Source organism: Sitodiplosis mosellana, unplaced genomic scaffold, assembly GCF_009176505.1.
Source record: "Sitodiplosis mosellana isolate CC-2019 unplaced genomic scaffold, AAFC_SMos_1.0 Smas_scaffold_6226, whole genome shotgun sequence".
NCBI classification, from domain to species: Eukaryota; Metazoa; Arthropoda; class Insecta; order Diptera; family Cecidomyiidae; genus Sitodiplosis; species Sitodiplosis mosellana.
This window is the reverse complement of record NW_022601467.1, coordinates 9,900,928-9,917,667: the sequence shown is the minus strand read 5'-3', so window position 1 is coordinate 9,917,667 and position 16,740 is coordinate 9,900,928. Positions and strand designations below refer to the sequence as shown.

The 16,740-nt window shown below is 36.7% G+C and overlaps 4 protein-coding genes across 4 annotated transcripts; 1 reads left to right on the top strand and 3 right to left on the bottom strand.

Annotated features, from left to right (window-relative positions):
* Nucleotides 1-6: 6 nt before the first annotated feature.
* LOC129579218 (trans-Golgi network integral membrane protein 1-like) lies at nucleotides 7-2,378 on the bottom strand. Its single transcript, XM_055469071.1, has 2 exons — nucleotides 625-2,378; nucleotides 7-540 (listed from the first exon to the last, which is right to left on the bottom strand). The coding sequence occupies exons 1-2, from the start codon at nucleotides 1,784-1,786 to the stop codon at nucleotides 152-154; spliced, it is 1,551 nt and encodes a 516-aa protein (XP_055325046.1). The 5' UTR covers nucleotides 1,787-2,378; the 3' UTR covers nucleotides 7-151.
* A 385-nt stretch (nucleotides 2,379-2,763) lies between these two features.
* Nucleotides 2,764-6,776, top strand: LOC129579225 (mitogen-activated protein kinase p38b-like). Its single transcript, XM_055469081.1, has 7 exons — nucleotides 2,764-2,955; nucleotides 5,201-5,534; nucleotides 5,650-5,759; nucleotides 5,850-5,974; nucleotides 6,052-6,131; nucleotides 6,220-6,472; nucleotides 6,612-6,776. Exons 1-7 carry the CDS (start codon nucleotides 2,852-2,854, stop codon nucleotides 6,680-6,682), a joined length of 1,077 nt encoding a protein of 358 aa, XP_055325056.1. The 5' UTR covers nucleotides 2,764-2,851; the 3' UTR covers nucleotides 6,683-6,776.
* Nucleotides 6,777-8,422: 1,646 nt separating this feature from the next.
* Nucleotides 8,423-13,023, bottom strand: LOC129579215 (double-strand-break repair protein rad21 homolog). The gene is made up of 8 exons (XM_055469064.1): nucleotides 11,140-13,023; nucleotides 10,874-11,048; nucleotides 10,663-10,798; nucleotides 10,441-10,582; nucleotides 9,512-10,373; nucleotides 9,126-9,413; nucleotides 8,869-9,030; nucleotides 8,423-8,759 (listed from the first exon to the last, which is right to left on the bottom strand). Exons 1-8 carry the CDS (start codon nucleotides 11,511-11,513, stop codon nucleotides 8,634-8,636), a joined length of 2,265 nt encoding a protein of 754 aa, XP_055325039.1. The 5' UTR covers nucleotides 11,514-13,023; the 3' UTR covers nucleotides 8,423-8,633.
* Nucleotides 13,024-13,160: 137 nt separating this feature from the next.
* LOC129579231 (trypsin-1-like) lies at nucleotides 13,161-15,435 on the bottom strand. The gene is made up of 10 exons (XM_055469087.1): nucleotides 15,333-15,435; nucleotides 15,018-15,210; nucleotides 14,730-14,937; nucleotides 14,359-14,603; nucleotides 14,220-14,277; nucleotides 14,038-14,129; nucleotides 13,936-13,966; nucleotides 13,719-13,867; nucleotides 13,536-13,648; nucleotides 13,161-13,456 (listed from the first exon to the last, which is right to left on the bottom strand). Exons 2-10 carry the CDS (start codon nucleotides 15,078-15,080, stop codon nucleotides 13,393-13,395), a joined length of 1,023 nt encoding a protein of 340 aa, XP_055325062.1. The 5' UTR covers nucleotides 15,081-15,210; nucleotides 15,333-15,435; the 3' UTR covers nucleotides 13,161-13,392.
* Between the last annotated feature and the right edge of the window lie 1,305 nt (nucleotides 15,436-16,740).

The following is a 16,740-nucleotide window of genomic DNA, read 5'->3' as shown; positions in this document are numbered from 1 at the left end:
TAATCGATGAAGTGTCAATTCAAATCCATTGCTTTGATTTGTTCGCTTTATTTTTTCTTCACATTGCTTGTTTCTTCTTCTACTTGTGTCTTGAAGCGAGAAGAGTAGCATAAATCAAAATCACATTTGATCAACAATTATATGGACAATTTTAGTAAATGATTTGAGTGGACAGTACATGGCCACCGTCTGATTGAATGGCTTCTTCGAGATTTGAATCAAGTTTGCGATATTCGGCTGAATGTTGTTTTCTCCTACCGCTGCCGCTGCGTGACGAATAGCTTCGACTACGTCGACCCTCAATGAGTAATGCTAATATTTTGGACTTATTGTGATAAGCAACATAGAATGTGACTACAACAAACATTAAAAACATGAAATATGGGAAAAAGCTGGACTCTTTATCCGCACGAAACTCCCCTTGGTTGGCCAACAAACGGCTTTGCGTATTATGCATATTATTCACATTGATATTATTGTTACTGTTATTCATTTCAAGCGGCACCTCTTCTTCATTGTGATTATCCTCTTCTGTTTCGTCTGCGAATTGAATGGAAACAGAATGATCAAAATTTGCAATTATTTGCCAACTAACCGAGAATTTTCATACACTCTACACATTACCTTCAATTTCTGGATTTTCGTCGTCGATATCAGGCTTTTTGTCATTCACTTCTAAGTCATCTTCACTTTCATTATCCGGAGACAGAGGTCGAGCTTGCTTGGGTGTGACTGCTGGTGGTAGCGGCGGTGGCTGCACAATTTTCGTTTCCACAATGTTGATATTGCTTGATTTGTTATTGTTAGTGGTTAGATTTGATGGGCTGGTTCTATTCAATGAGGGTGTTACTTTTGCAGGTAGCTGTCTCTGTGGTTGTTGACCGGCTGGTACTGATATTTCTACTTGTTTTGAAATTTGAGTCTCTTCGGGTGCTTTTGAATTGGGCTTTTTCGGTTCTGGATTCGAGCTTGATTTTGCATTCGTTATGGCATCATTGTTTGGAGCTGGATCTTGGAGTGTATTTTGTGCCGGACTTGAATTTCCATTAGCATTCGCATTAATAATTGCGATCGGCCGTGCTTTATTTTCGTTATTCACGGCTGCGTTTGCATCCCCTTTTCCACCGGCATTGTCATTAACCGCTTCGCCTAGGTTTTGGTTTGCATTTGGTGGTACCAAACTAGCGAAATATAGTTTTTTCTTTTGTTCTCCGATCCATCGACAGCCGCCCGAAATGAATTTGCAAACTTGCTTGATTTCCACCAAATTTGGTTGTTTGCCCTTCTGCAAGCAGTTCACTTCACAGATTAAACTCGTCTTTATCCACTCCGTTATATTGTAGCCATTTGTTTGGGAAAATGGTTGTTTGTCCAGCGTATTGGTGGTTTCGTTACGGAAAATTTCACAAAATTCCTTAACCAGCTGCTGGTTATCAAGCTCTTTGTCTGCCTTTTGGATGGCTATTTTTGTGTCGAGTCCCTTTGCACCGAGCTCATATGTATTATAAACCATATCATAATACATTGTACACAGTTCTTTTGAAGCTCCAACATTTGATTTGCTGCATTCCGTTAAAAATGGCAAAAATCCGGGATCCAACAATGTGTTGTTGTCCTTTGCCACCAAGGATACCCTTTCCTTAGGATATTGTATTTGAGCGGACGCAAATAACACTGACATCACAGTTATTAACACAACTAAAGTTACTGGCACCGATCGAATGTGATTGAATGAATGCCATTTTTGTGCGTGCATCAAATTCAATTTGTTCTGAAGCCACCACATTTTTTTTGCTTGCTGCTACTTAAATTGTTCACTGTTTTCTTTATCTGCTTAATTTACACCGATATTTCGATTATTTACTACGTATACAAAAATTCAAAATTTACACGATTCAAGCACTTTTATTTTGTTCTATACGCATTCAAATTGTATCGAATTTCATGGAGCATGGAGTGAAACAAAAAGAGTAGGAAAAATTGAAAAATTCCGGTTTCAACTATTTGTGTTTTAATGCACCAACAAATCTGATCTTCGTTGCTATTGTTTTCCCAAAATATTTCAGAACTAAACTTCAATCAAAACCTAGATTGTAAACGTCACGCACTCAAGCCGTGTACTTAATTATCATCAATGAGTAATTGTTATTTTTTTTTCGGTTTGACAATGTGTAATTGTTTTGCTAAATGATTCATGCACGATCAATATTTTAACACCAATTCTGTTCTATGCACACAAATATGATTATGTTTTTTAATGAGCAGGTGTTTCGATCCGTTGAAACGGTCACAAATGGTTCAGTGTATTTTAGAATGATGTACTTATGGTCTGTCACAACAGTATGTTGATATTCTTACGGAAGAATACAATCGTACAAGAATATTGCCTCATGTAGCTTGATGAATTTATAACGAGGATTGCACATCGTTTGGTTCATATCTGTTGACATTTCAGAATTTTGTCAGTTGGCAGTTGGCACAACTGCGAAATGATATATGAAAATTGATCGTTGATTTGTCTTTATTTTCAATTTTAATGTCATTTCCAACATTTGATGGAATGTAAATAGAAACCAGTTTATCCACAAATAGATTGAGTCAATTTCAGTATTTGCATTGTGGTATATTTAGATTTCAACAGATAAAATGACAAAATGCATTTTTGTGGTTTCAATTCATGTTTGAACGGAGAATTTTCGTCGAATTAAGACAGAAATGTTGGTAACAGTACATTACTGTCAATACTTCAGTCATTGCATATACACAGCGGGGTTTTGCATTCTCCGTTCGCAATCGCACGAGTGTAGACAGTTCGTGTATACGCGGTTCACCGAAATATCTTCATGTCAAAATGACAAAATTTTATAAAGCTGAAATTAATCGAACCGAATGGGAAGTTCCAGAACGATATCAGACCCTAACACCTGTTGGTTCAGGTGCCTATGGACAGGTGTGGTGAGTATTAAATCATTTAACAAATCATACATTTGCACACATTCATCTCAAAACAATCAAGTTCACTCGAACAATTTTTGAAATTACACATTAATTTCATTTACAACAACAATAGCAACCGAATAGAAGAGTTGCTAAAGGAGAGAAGGAAAAACAAAGAAAGAAAGAATGAAAGAACGAAAGCAAAATACGTGTACGGCTTACTCATTTATTATATGACATCTCGTTAATGCCGGATATACTACATACTTCGATATTTATTTTTAACAGCCTGAGTATGCGTGTGTGTCATTTGGGCTAAAATATAGTCTGATTCTTGTGATCGGTTGTGGTTCAACAAACGGTAAACAACACACGAGAGAAGAGACACCATTGATATTGAGAGAGATAGAGAAAGAGATTGTGTTCGCAGATTATGAGTGTTTGTGTAAATATATTGGAATTCTTGAAATATTCCAAATTATGAAATGCCATTTTAGAAACGCGTTACGGTGTAAATTAGGGTCAAAACCGTGCTCAGGTTTATTTACAAGCCAATTGAAGCGCGACCGAAAGAGGTGGGAGGGATCGAGAGAAAAAAAAAGATAAGGACAAATCATGTCAACATCAGTCACAACGACGATGACAGCCATTCGAATGGAATGTAAGCAATCGCAAACAATTCTGGCTAGAACAATTCATTAACATGCCAAACCAATTAAATTTGGTTGATTGCAAGACATCACTAAGATATATGCCGAGATGTGTGTATATATAAATGTGTCTGTGTCATTACATTCTTTTGCAATTTAATCAGTTCAAGCACACCTTATTTGACCAACTTTTTTGATTTTCACTTGCAATTATAGTTTCTGTCTTATATATATATTTCTTTTTTCTCTTGCTACACACGCTATTCTCCTCTTGTACCCACGATCACCTTTTCTGTGGCATATATCTCATTATAATGCAAGCAAAACTTCAGAGTAATTACCTGACAGATGCGAAAAAAAACATATATATATATATATATATATATATATATAAATCAACAACAGCATGAGTTAAGTAAGATTTGACTCAACACAGAAAGAAAGCGACAACGAGAGGGAGGGACACTGACTTATTTAATTTTTCAGTCTTAACCAATCGAATTGCATTCACAACTGTGAACTTTTGAGCATGTGTTGGTGTGTACCTTTAATTGTTTACGCACTCAGGGTACTCAACAATCGTTTCGATGACACAGTCATTTCCAAAAATATATGTTCTCGTTATCGTAACACAGCATTTTGTGCGTTCCACGCGACATGAGCATAAATCTCGATAACCGAAGTGAACAAGCAATTGTGATCATCGAATACTTTTCCACATGTTGTCGTTGTATGCAACAATGTGAAAAACGCGATACAGACAGCCGAGAGAAAAATGGTTTTCAATGAATGATTAATTCATACGGTGCAAGTGTGTTTACATTCCACGGTATTGCGATACATGTGATCCCAAGCGACAAGAATAAATCAGTTTATTCAATCAAAAGCATTTTTTTTTTCCTTCTTTCACATTCAACTTGTGTTTGCGTTTACTCTACTTGATCATAAACGAATGATAAGGAATGTATGAATTTCATTTGACGTCGTTGTCGTCGTCGTTGTATAATTGTATTTTGAATTCTCAAAAGCAAATGCAATCAAAAGACTGACTGACAGCAAGCAAAGAGAACATTTCCAAATGGAAGGTCTCTCTGTCGCTAGCAAAACGATTTTATTTGCATTTCATGACTCGAAATGTTGTTGAATGCGAAAAAAATCAAACACACACAAATTGCTGTCGGTTTTTTTTTCTTCTCTTCTCTTCAATTTCAAAAATAATAGCGCACGTGAATACCGCAACTGAAATAATTGATCACGTCAAATCTGTCGAGCTAATCGGCGTTACCGTTGATAACTCTTTGAATACTCTTGTTAACTTAATGGATTCGATTTATTAAAGTCATTGATTAAAAATGAATACGTACAATGTGCTATAACAAAAAAAACAGTGTCACAAACTCGAAACAGCAGATAGCATTATTTGCAGAAAACTTATCTTTTTTTTTTACTTGACTATCACCAATCACAGATAAATAGGTGATTTCGGTGTCCCGTTCGCCTATCTCTACTAATCACAATTCGTTTATTTTTTTTCATCGTTGTATTTTTGATTAATGTGTTATTATTTTTCGTTCTTTCTATTTGCTTTGTTTTGAAAATAACGAAAAACCTAGTTCGGCGCTGGATACAAATTATAACGTCAGAGTTGCCATAAAAAAATTGGCGCGACCGTTTCAGTCAGCTGTGCATGCAAAGCGTACTTATCGTGAGCTACGCTTGTTAAAGCACATGAATCATGAAAATGTAATCGGTTTGTTGGATGTATTTCACCCGGGCAGCAATACAATCGACTCGTTTCAACAAGTGTACTTATGTACACATTTGATGGGCGCCGATTTGAACAACATCATTCGAACGCAACGTTTATCCGATGATCATGTACAATTTTTGGTGTATCAAATACTTCGGGGTCTCAAATATATACACAGTGCTGGTATTATACATCGAGTATGTTTTTTTCAATCATTTTTATTTTAGTTCATTCATGAAATTCGAATGTGTTGCTCTTTTTTTTGTACTAATCTCTTGTATTTATTGCACATACTGATTGCGTTGTCGATAGGATCTAAAACCTTCAAACATTGCCGTTAATGAGGATTGCGAATTGAAAATCTTAGATTTTGGTTTGGCTCGTCCGACGGAAAATGAAATGACCGGCTATGTGGCGACGAGGTAATTTATCATCATTTATTCACACTAAAATCGTCATCCCATTCAATTTATCGTTTTAACGAATGTGTTCCGCTTTGGTTTTGTTTTTAGATGGTATCGTGCACCCGAAATAATGCTCAACTGGATGCATTACACGCAAACAGTAGATATTTGGTCGGTGGGCTGCATTATGGCTGAATTACTTACGGGGCGTACACTATTCCCAGGAACTGATCGTAAGAACAATTAAAATTGAATTTTCACTGTCGATTGAAAATTGATCGTTTCTCATCAATTCATGCACGTGTTTCAGATATACAACAACTCAACTTGATCATGGATGTTATTGGAACACCGCCCGACGATTTCATGTCAAAAATATCATCAGAAAGCGTAAGTTGAAAATCGAAACAACAATCATTTTCAATGAATTTTGATGAAAAAAAAAACTGGATTTTATCTGTTTATTTCTGTGTTGCAGGCGCGAAACTACATAAAATCACTTCCGCCAACGAAGAAAAAGGATTTTACAACAGTGTTCCGTGGAGCCAATCCACTTGCCATAGATTTATTAGAGAAAATGCTTGAATTAGATGCCGACAAACGAATCACTGCCGAACAGGCTCTGGCTCATCCGTATTTGGAAAAGTATGCCGATCCAAATGATGAGCCCACATCACCGTTGTACGATCAAAGTTTCGAAGACATGGATTTGCCCGTGGAAAAATGGAAAGGTAAATGAATAACTGCATCGCTAAATTTGTTTGTTTTTTTCTTCTTCTTTAAGTTTTATTACTTGGTTTCATTTCTCATTTCTTTTATTGTTTTTGTTTTAATAATTTGGTTTGTATTTCTTTCCACATTTTGCAACAGAATTGGTTTTCAAAGAAGTGATTAGTTTTATGCCCCAGCAAACCCCTTACACGGCGCCAGAGTGTCAATAATAATAATAATTCAAATGAAATTGTAATATGAATGAAGAGAAAAGAGGAAACAGAAAAAAAAAATTAAAATAAAATAAGTGTTTTTATTTTGGCATTTGGTTATTTTGTAATCATTTTTTGTTTGTTCGATCATAAAGTAAATCTTTGAGCCATCTTTGATGATGATAATGAATGTGATTCGCTTTGAGGTAAAGAAAGTTGAGAATTTTCGGTGGAAAATTAAGTTCATCAAACTACTGGTATCGATCGACTTCAATCTAGAGTTTTTTCTTCTCTATAGGTGTTTCTTCCAATAAAATTTTGAGGTAAGTAAAAACTAAAAAGAATATTGAAATAGCTGAATGAATCGTACTTTAACTTTCTTTGAAAAGGAACAATGAAAATAATTGTGAAATGCCTATTTGTTATGGAAGGCGTTTCGAATGCACAACAAATAACGTAAAACGAACTCTGTTCTTCGAACATGCACAATTTTCTTTTCTTCTCAATGAAATAGGCATTTTAGAATTATTTTATTTCGCGAATTGTATCGAAAATCTTAAGGGCTCAAGAATAAACGACAAAAAAAAATCCATGCTGACGCTTGAAATTCCCTATTTAAACTAACTGAATAAAAAGTGGCATGAAATAAATAAAAAAAACATCACGATCCATGGGTTAGATCGATGTGTTCTTTTTTCTTCTTTTTTGGGGGGTGCGATTGCATTCAAATCGGCAATCCATTGCGATATGACAAGTTAAGAATTAGGTTGCTGTTCATATAAAAAAAAAGAAAACAATTTACATTTGATAGGGGCTGAACATAAATGATAGACTTATGAACATGATCAATTTTTAAATCTTGAACTAAGACATTTAATTTAATCTAAACTAAAAATGCACCCGAATCTCATCGAATGATGCGATATAATCCTTATGAAGAAAATGATTGGCTTTGATTTGTTAAAAATATTCACTTTTCATTAATATTATTAGTTTATTTCTGATTTATATAATTTCATTTCATTTAAAATATCGTGTCTGTTAGCTGACACACTTAAAAGAATGGTTTACACGTTTGATATTTGGTGGACACTCATGAGATTCGGTTGGATTTTTCTCTCTATCTCCCTCTCTCTCTCTCGCTCTCTCTCTCTCTCTCTCTCTCTCTCTCTCGCTCTCTCTCTCTATATCTATCTTTCAAATTCTAAAATAGTTTTGTACAGTTTTGACGTTAATATTGTTTTTGTTGCTTTTTTTCCCTCACATAATTGTGTTTTTTCTTCATTCACTTTGAATGAGTAAATTTTTATGTTATACTTGTGTATGGGTTTTTCTTTAATTAAATGAAATTGCCATTTTTTAATGGACATTAAAATGAGTCACGAACCAAATGCACATGATAAACATTGCATGAATTTCGCATTACAATGGAGACCTCGAAAGTGGCAACCTCATGTGAAATGCAGCAAAATTCTCACATTGCATTTCATGTGCACCAGTTTCTTGACAGTCTACATGCTGTGTTGCTAGCTGCTGCTACTGCTGCCGCCGCTGCCGATGTTGTTGTTTTTTTTTTACATATCTTTGTGTTTTTCATCACTCTGTTCTGTTTTTAGCGAATTCATGATGCCATTTGAATTTTTTTTAATTCGTTAATTGCTTAGAATAGACTGATACTTTGACTAAGTCAGTATAAACAAAAATAAAATTTTTGCTATACAATCAGTTAGTTACACATACAAACATTCAATTCACTAATTTTAGTTGGATTTTGTTGTTGTTCTTTTTTTTCTTTCTTGCATTGGAAAAAGTTAGACATAGAAACGGGTTCATTGATTTTATATTTAGTTTCACTTAAATTCTAAGTCTCTATAGGCAAATCAATAGGGTGTAAAGCATCTTATTATCGTAACATAGTGTGGGTGTGTTTTAGGTAGATTGTGAGAGTGTTTTTATATGTGCTCCCCATTTAGAGTTTTGGGTTATCAAACATGATGCCTTTTGTTACAGTGATATCACCATATGCCATGTCTTGTCTTATTTCTAGCGCTTGGAATTTCTTTAATACCAACAACGAGTAGAATTTTTGGGCCGCCTGTAGTAAAGTACAAATGAAAAAATGACATTTAATACACCAAATGCTTGACTATAGATAGATTTTGCTATTCCTATGAACAATACTACAGGAATGGATTGAAAGTTACCTGTTTTCGATTGTTTCTGTATGTCATATCCGATAACTGTATGCTGTCTTGCTTTTGTAAGCGAGCACGTACTGAAACAAACATTTGAGCTGCTCGCTTGTTGAGCACACGTTCCTCGAATTGTTCGTCCGTTTCGTTTTCCATTTGCTCATCGCCCGGTTGCTGATTGAAACATTTGAACAAAATATTAGACGTCGAATGACAAAAAGATACCGCCTTGAAATGTTCGTTAGATGTAAAATTATGGGGATACTTACAGGTGCAACAACTGATGGTGGGAAATCGTAGTCATCATTCCAATCGCTTGCGATGCGTTCTGACATGCCTGGACCGCCAATTTGGTGACTGTCGTCGTAGCCCATATTGGCGAAGCCATCCATTTCAGTTCCATTCAAGATAGATGACACTTGATCAACCGGCAGATTTGGTATTGACTCAATTTGATCGATGCTCGGATGCTGTGGCGTCATCATACCATGATCCAACGGTGTGAACGCTGATGCGTAATCTCCATGCAAACTTACTGGCGTCATGCCACCGTGAAGCTGAAACAATTTCAGAATCAAACGTTAATGTCAGAACAACAAAAGTATCAAAAAGACACATATTTCAATTGCGAGCAGATGCACGCGCTGTAGCTTACCGGTGTCATTCCAGCCGGAACCGACAAATTGTTTGATGTGAATGCGAGTGGAATATCTCCGTCCAAATGTGATACACCTTCGTGAACTGGGCTCGGCATTTGGGGTGTTGGTGGTGGTAGCAAATCTAACGATTGGTCGTCTTGCAGTTCAGCCACCGGTCGAGATACGTCTGCTGCAGCTGCTGGTGCTGCTGGGGCTGGTGCTTCGGCGATCTTTCGCTTTCGGCCACGTTTACCAGGCACCGCCGGCTCTGGTTGCTGCAGTATAACTTGCGGTTGTTCTTGATACTGATCCAATGCCAGCGCATCTGGTGGTCCGAGCATTGAAAAGTCTTCAACGCCCGTCGATCGTGACGTCAAATTTCGTTGGTAATTCTTCGACAATTCTCTGGCCGGAATATCCCTTGACGGCAGAGCGAACAATTTTTCAACACCACCCGTTTCCTTCCAGTACATAAGTCGTTTTGTTGGCGGCGCCAAATCCAATGTGGTAATAATGTCAGATGTATTGGCCAGCTGACTTTTCATCTCTTCACCCGAGATATTTTTCACCTCATCAACGATGAGCTTTCGTTTTCGCTTTGTTTTTGTGACTCCTTTGAGCGCTGATGCATCGATCGGTGCCAATGCAAAACTTTCCTCATCGTGTGGCTCGTGCTCGTCTTCTTGATCAAGTGCACTTTCGACCACGTCAGGAACAGCACCTGGCAAACCTTCGTCCACCGATGTCTCGGCACCTTCGACATGCGGACCACCCAAATCGTCCAGCTGTTGTGTGGGCGATGTTACTGATGGCGCTCCCATATCCATCAACTGTGATGTTCCAACTTGCATTGGCGTTGGCGGTCTCGAACCAGCAGAGCTTAGCAAATACATATCCTCTTATTTAATACCATTTCGTTCTCTCAAACGTTGTATGTATCACTTACCTTGATGCTGTTGAACGTGCTCCCATATCCCAACCGCCATCCAGATCATCGTCGGAATCATGTTCAATTTGTGGTATAGTGGACTGTGGTAATGGTGCATCGGCAAATAAATCACCTTCGAATAGACCAGCAGCTGGCTCTTCTGTTCATGAAAATGTGAGGAGAAAAAATCACCGTGAGAATGTTGTGTCTATCAATCATTGAAATTCATCGAATACTCACGGCCAAAACTACTGCCGCCAAAACCATCGTCGGTGATCATTTGTGACGAGTCAATATCTTGCATTCGCGATGTCCCGGCCACTGGTTCCTTCAATGAACCTTCGTCGAGCTCCAAATCGTCACTAATCAAGTGTTCCTACGTTTGGCGGCAAAAATATAAAACAATCATTCACTCATTCATTCATTTTTGTATTGTAATCCAATAGCTTACATCAATGTGTGCATCAACATCGTCGCGAATAAAATCTGGACCGTCGGCATCGAAGCCGATATCACCGAAACCGTCATCATGAATGGTCATTGGAAGGTTTCCATAGTCTTCTCGCATTGTGATTTCATCCGCTCTCGATTGATTTATAGAAAATTGTGCTTCTATATCCACATCACTGTTACACAAATGTAAAAACAATAAATACGTTAATTGTATAAATTATTTGTCGGTTTTTTCCCTCCAAAATGGTTTTTCTTAGCACTTACTTCAATTCGGGTAACGCCGTGTCGAAATCATGGAACACTTCGGGAAGTGTGATTGCATTAACGGCCGCCTCGCGATGTTCTTCCGGCAAATCGACCATGCCCGGCCGGAATGCCATTTTAATTTTGACAAAAGCCTCATTACAATCGGCAAGCAAATATTTGGCTTTGCGTGAGTAGATTCGAACGACACCGAGCAGCAAGTGACCCGATGTACGCAACGCTAATTTGACTTTCGGTTGCATGATACCATCCACACTTTGTTCGATGTTTGTCTCAAAGACATGTGCCTTGGTCAATTTCTTGTCCCAATGCGCCGCCAACCAAATTCGGGCCAATGGCCCTTTCTTGGCCAACACAATATGTGCGTAAAACATTTTGATAACAATACAAATAAACTAAACGAATTCTATTCAATTCACACTATTCACACACTGCTAATTTTGGCAGAATTTCACCTTTTCCTTCTTTTTCTTCTTCTTTTAACAGTGTTTCTTTTGTTTTCTGTCGATTTTATTTTGTTGATTATTTTCTTTTGTTCACACAATACCAAGAGAAACAAAAATTTAACGAAATTTGTTGATCGAATGCTGTGTCCGTTTTAATTGCACTGCATCGAAAACATTTCGGTGTTTATGTTTAGGTTATTGTTCGGTTAGCAAATTGACAGCGCGCGCTACGAATTCAATTCGTGTTTATTGGCGCTCTCATCAAAATCTTCCTCTTTGCACACATATACGCACACACACATTGAATCGAATTGGATTCAAAGTTAGTTTTTTTTCTCTCTCTCTCTCTCTCTCTCTCTCTCTCTCTCTCTCTCTCTCTCTCTCTCCTGTCGTCAATTTTCACCAAATTTTAGAATATTTGAAACCAAAAAAAAAAACGAAAAATGGAAAACTAAACACAAAAAATTTGTTCAGCAAAATGCCGTTTCAGTTTATAAATCGATCATAGTGTTTTTTTTCTTCTAGTTTGTCGAAATTTTTGGTTTTTTCAAAATATTTCGATGTTGATTGGTTTGCTTCACTTTTCGGTCATTTCTATGCACCCTTCTCTCTTCGCACTCTTAACTGTACATGTATAGCAAGCGCATCGCACAAATGGTAAAAATAATCATTTTTATGGTTCATTTCCGAGAATTAGTATGTGCATTATACAAGTTCGCCACTTGAATTTTACATAACACAAATGTTTTTGCGACGGCAAATTTGGCGCAAAATAGAACGATACGGGCCCGCAAAGTTGTTGTGATGCATCAAATTTGTACTGGAACTAAGATAGTGGAACACTTCACTGAAATGTTGTTTGATGATTGTTTTGATGCGACGCTTACACACCACAAATATTCAATAAATTCGACCATTTATCCATCACCAATCACAATTTTTATACGCGCTATACACACATTTACCAATTTACAATGGAATTACGTGGATTTTCTTTTAGATAATTTTTAGAATTTCGTTTAATTTTTCGTTTTTATTTGTGTACGTAAACACACCGAGTGAGTCTTCTGACAAAAAAATCAAGCGAAAATGGCGGTCGCAAATGACTGTAAATGTGTGTTTACGAGAATTTCGGTCGGTTGGTATAAGTGCTGTATTTACTCTGTATTGGTGCATTCGTATTCAGCTTGATTTCTCCTTTGACGCATATTCACTACTACCGGTTCGACTGCAATTGTATCGACCGAATTCACATCACAACGAACATTTTTCACATTCGTAATAAATTCGACAAAATTATTTTAAATTTTCACCAATCTATTTGAACTTTTCGTGAAAAAAATATGAATGAAATGGGGGCAAAAAAATTCAAGTACTATTTAAAGATGGCGTACATTCAGATAAAGAGAAGCCCGTTAACGGCTTCATTCAAAAGACCAGCAGCTCATCGACGCTTGTGCGGTAAAGTGTATGTGCATGTGTGAGTGCGAACGGGAGAATGTGTCGATAATACAGATCGAATCGGGCCAACATTCAAAACGTACGCAAAAATTCGAAAAATATAAGAAATCCATTACACATTCAGATGATTTCATCTGCTGATTTATTGATTGATTAATAAATAAATAAATAAATAATATGTTAGAAATATGAAATTGAATCATTATATATGCTGTTAATTCTTTTTTCGTACGGCTGTTCAAACGGTTACTTCTTGCATCTCACTTTGTCTCGCTGTTTTTTTTTTCTATCTCTGTCTCAAATCATGGGATGCATTTTGAAAGCATATCACTAGAATTGGGCATCACTAGTCCTCACAGTAACACGCATCTCGTGTATTACTTTTAATCCACGTTCGATAACGGTTTACACTACAATATTCGAATCACAGTGTGTGATTATCAGTTTTTGATTTATTTTTTTTTATTTCATTCAAAACGTTGAAATTACCGTGTATAAACTCCGGGATAGTCTGGTTGTGCACAACCTTCGCCCCAGCTCACAACGCCAACGACCTGATAAATGGTATCGTTGACCACATGCAACGGACCACCCGAATCACCCTAACCAAAATCAAATCATGCAATTTATTATTCAATACGTACGGTACGATGCACATATAAAATGACCTACTTGGCACGAATCTTTTTGCCCATCTTTTAAACCAGCACAAAGCATATTGTCTGTGATTCGTGACGCACCGTATCCGGTTTTGCGACATTCAGAATTCGATAAAATTGGCACCGTTACTTCTTGTAAATTCACTGAAATGTCTCCTTGTTCTGGAATGGCGACAAATGAAAGAGATTCAAAACAACGAATGATAACCGAATGCATTTCTTGAATGTACCTTTTGTAGCGCCCCAGCCAGTGGCGATTCCCTATGAGAAGTGTTTATTTTCAATATTGAACAAAAAGAATTATAAATGATTTTTGTCAAGATTTGGCTTACGTCAAGATGCGAAAAACTTTTTCCACGCGATGGCATACAAACTGGTTTCAGAACATTGGTGAACTTCACCTCTCGATCCAATCGTAGCAAAGCTTGAAAACGAAGTCATCAACATGATTTTAGTTTAGTTTTTTATCCATTAAGATTCAATTTTTTAAATAAAAATTTATTCAATATCATACCAATGTCATTGTTGAAATTAGTCGGGCTATAACCAGCATGCCTTATGATCCGCATAACCTATAGCACAATTTAGGTTATTAATGTTTTTTTTTAAATAAAAGTCACTTTCTTGAAAAAGGCAATATTTCCTGGACAAACCTTTCTTTTGATCAGTTCGGTTTCACCCGGCTTTGATCGATCATGTTCGAGTAGGGTGACACCAATTCGATCTTTATTGAAGCCGCTAACACAATGGGCTGCCGTCATAACATATCGATCATTGATCAGAGAGGCGCCACAATAGAAGCGATTGCTGTACGTAAGCAAAGCCATCCATGGATATTGGTTCACTTCAGTTTCCTGGCCGCCAACGATACGTTTTTGCTTATTTGCAATTCCGCAACCTGAAACAACCAATTATGAAATGTGTCTGTGTGTGTGTGTGTGTGTGGCAAATAGTATTGTGCAAATTTGGAAAAAAATCATAACTCATTTCTAGTTTCTCAAAATAAATTGAAAATTTACTCAACTGCATGAATCACAATGGTCCGGCGGATCTAATTGTGGTGGTTTTTCGGTTGGTCTACTTCCTATAATGCCAACAATCCAATCGCTGATCGGATTACGATCGTTTCCATTCAAATTTCCATTTGCAGTGATTGCATTAACGATTAGTGTATCATTCAAGTCTTGGGCTTCAATCCGACGATTAACCGTGGTGTTGGCCGGAATTGGATCCTAGTGATTGATTCAATAGGTAGTTTTTTTTTAAAAAAAATTACCGTATCATCGGGTGTTAACGAGAATATTTTACTCACTGCACTGCAAATTGTTGTTAAGAACAAAACTGCTATGATCGGAAAAGCGTATAAATGGTTCATTTTAATTTGATAATCGATTTCAAATCGTAGGCTCCACGTCTCCCAAATCTTTTCGAAATTTTCAATTACACGAATTTCTCGTTGGTTCAAATAATCACAATATTTCTATCACGTTGATTTTGTTATCGAACTGAAAATCGCAAATAGAAAGAAAAATTGATTAATTCGATATTAGGTTTAGGTCAAAATTAGAACAAAGAAAAATAAGTAAAATTTGGTTGATGGTATCATATCGTGCCATCAAAATTTCACCGTGCAGCGCTGTTCAGTGTATGCGATGAGTGCGCTTAAGCAGGACAATCATCGAACTCTGATCAATTTTCAATAAACGAATTGAGTACCAAACAACCCAACATACAAAGCACTGTATGTCATTGGTATAAACTGGTTGTTCCGATATGTGACAACATCTTTGAATTGGCCATCGCCATCAGCAAAGCTAAAGTATATAATCGAGCGAATGAATATGTAAGTGGAAGAGCAGTACAAAAAGCAAGCAAAACGTAAATAAAATACCAAGCAGCAGCGGCAGAAGCATATGTGAAGATGGAACTATATAAAAAAAGAGTCTAAAAGAATATTCGTACTGAATTTTAATGAACTCGTTGCCTTTTTACCGCTATTTCTTGATTTCAGTCGTTTATTCTGTTATGCATATGAATTCTTAATCAATTTTCTATACAGATAAGAAAGCATTTCACTATGCTGCCTAACACGCTCCGACTCAGATCGATTTTGTACACAATCGCTGAATATTCATAAAAATTCAAAGGGAAAAGACGATAAACTGCTACAAATCGTTTGAAAGAAGAAGAAAAATGTGTTCACGACAAAACGGAACAAAAGGGCCGTTTAAGCACAATTCGAGGAAACAACAACAGCAACAACAATAAAAACAGCTGATTGTTGTATGACTGCAGGCATAAACGATTGCAACACGATGCAACGGGATTTTTTATATGTTTTTTTTTCTTTGCTCAAGAACTTATACTTATTTCAATTTGAAGAAAACTTCAATTTCGACACATTTCACAACATTTTAGCGTATTCGCATTTTCGTTCAACAACATATCTTTTATCAGTGTCGCCGATGTACTGAAATATTTGCAACCATGAAATGGAGAAACAAAAAAACCGTTAAATAAACGTTGTCGCAAACAGATCACGCTCTTTTTATCATAAAACACGAGATTTTATTTGCCCTTGCACATCTACTTTCCGTCCATGTTCACACAGCATCCGCACGACTGATGCAAACGAATGGAATTTCCAGAATCAATTTCTGGAACGTGCAATGTTGAACAGCTCAATTTAGCACAGTACTCGGAAGAACAGTGTCGCCATGCGACAATTTTAAAATAAAATGCTTCTTTTTTTCAGCAATAAACGAGAATAACTGAACGCGAATGAAAAAAAATCTATGCAGTTATTTGTGTTCATTCCGCGTTTAGAATCCACCACACACACACACACACACATACTCGACAATCGTGCACGCGATAATATGGATAATTTTCTGTCGATTCAACCAAACAACACAATTATTAACTTCCGATCATCTTCTCATGTATATACCCTTGTGCAAACAAAAATGCAAACCATGAAATGAGAGCATTAACAATGTGCAAATGTGTAATTTCAGCAATTGAAAGAAACTGCT

What these genes read in the sequence shown, in the direction of transcription:
- LOC129579218 (XM_055469071.1), bottom strand. Translation starts at nt 1,786, where the DNA reads ATGTGGTGGCTTCAGAACAAATTGAATTTGATGCACGCACAAAAATGG. An exon ending in CGAAAATCCAGAAATTGAAG is followed by an intron (nt 541 to 624) that starts GTAATGTGTAGA and finishes TTCAATTCGCAG; the next exon opens with ACGAAACAGAAGAGGATAAT.
- LOC129579225 (XM_055469081.1), top strand. Translation starts at nt 2,852, where the DNA reads ATGACAAAATTTTATAAAGCTGAAATTAATCGAACCGAATGGGAAGTT. An exon ending in GGTGCCTATGGACAGGTGTG is followed by an intron (nt 2,956 to 5,200) that starts GTGAGTATTAAA and finishes CGAAAAACCTAG; the next exon opens with TTCGGCGCTGGATACAAATT. An exon ending in GTGCTGGTATTATACATCGA is followed by an intron (nt 5,535 to 5,649) that starts GTATGTTTTTTT and finishes CGTTGTCGATAG; the next exon opens with GATCTAAAACCTTCAAACAT.
- LOC129579215 (XM_055469064.1), bottom strand. Translation starts at nt 11,513, where the DNA reads ATGTTTTACGCACATATTGTGTTGGCCAAGAAAGGGCCATTGGCCCGA. An exon ending in TGGCGGCAGTAGTTTTGGCC is followed by an intron (nt 10,583 to 10,662) that starts GTGAGTATTCGA and finishes TTTCATGAACAG; the next exon opens with AAGAGCCAGCTGCTGGTCTA. An exon ending in TTCCGGCTGGAATGACACCG is followed by an intron (nt 9,414 to 9,511) that starts GTAAGCTACAGC and finishes AAATTGTTTCAG; the next exon opens with CTTCACGGTGGCATGACGCC.
- LOC129579231 (XM_055469087.1), bottom strand. Translation starts at nt 15,080, where the DNA reads ATGAACCATTTATACGCTTTTCCGATCATAGCAGTTTTGTTCTTAACA. An exon ending in TGGCTGGGGCGCTACAAAAG is followed by an intron (nt 13,868 to 13,935) that starts GTACATTCAAGA and finishes TCGCCATTCCAG; the next exon opens with AACAAGGAGACATTTCAGTG. An exon ending in TATCCCGGAGTTTATACACG is followed by an intron (nt 13,457 to 13,535) that starts GTAATTTCAACG and finishes CGAATATTGTAG; the next exon opens with TGTAAACCGTTATCGAACGT.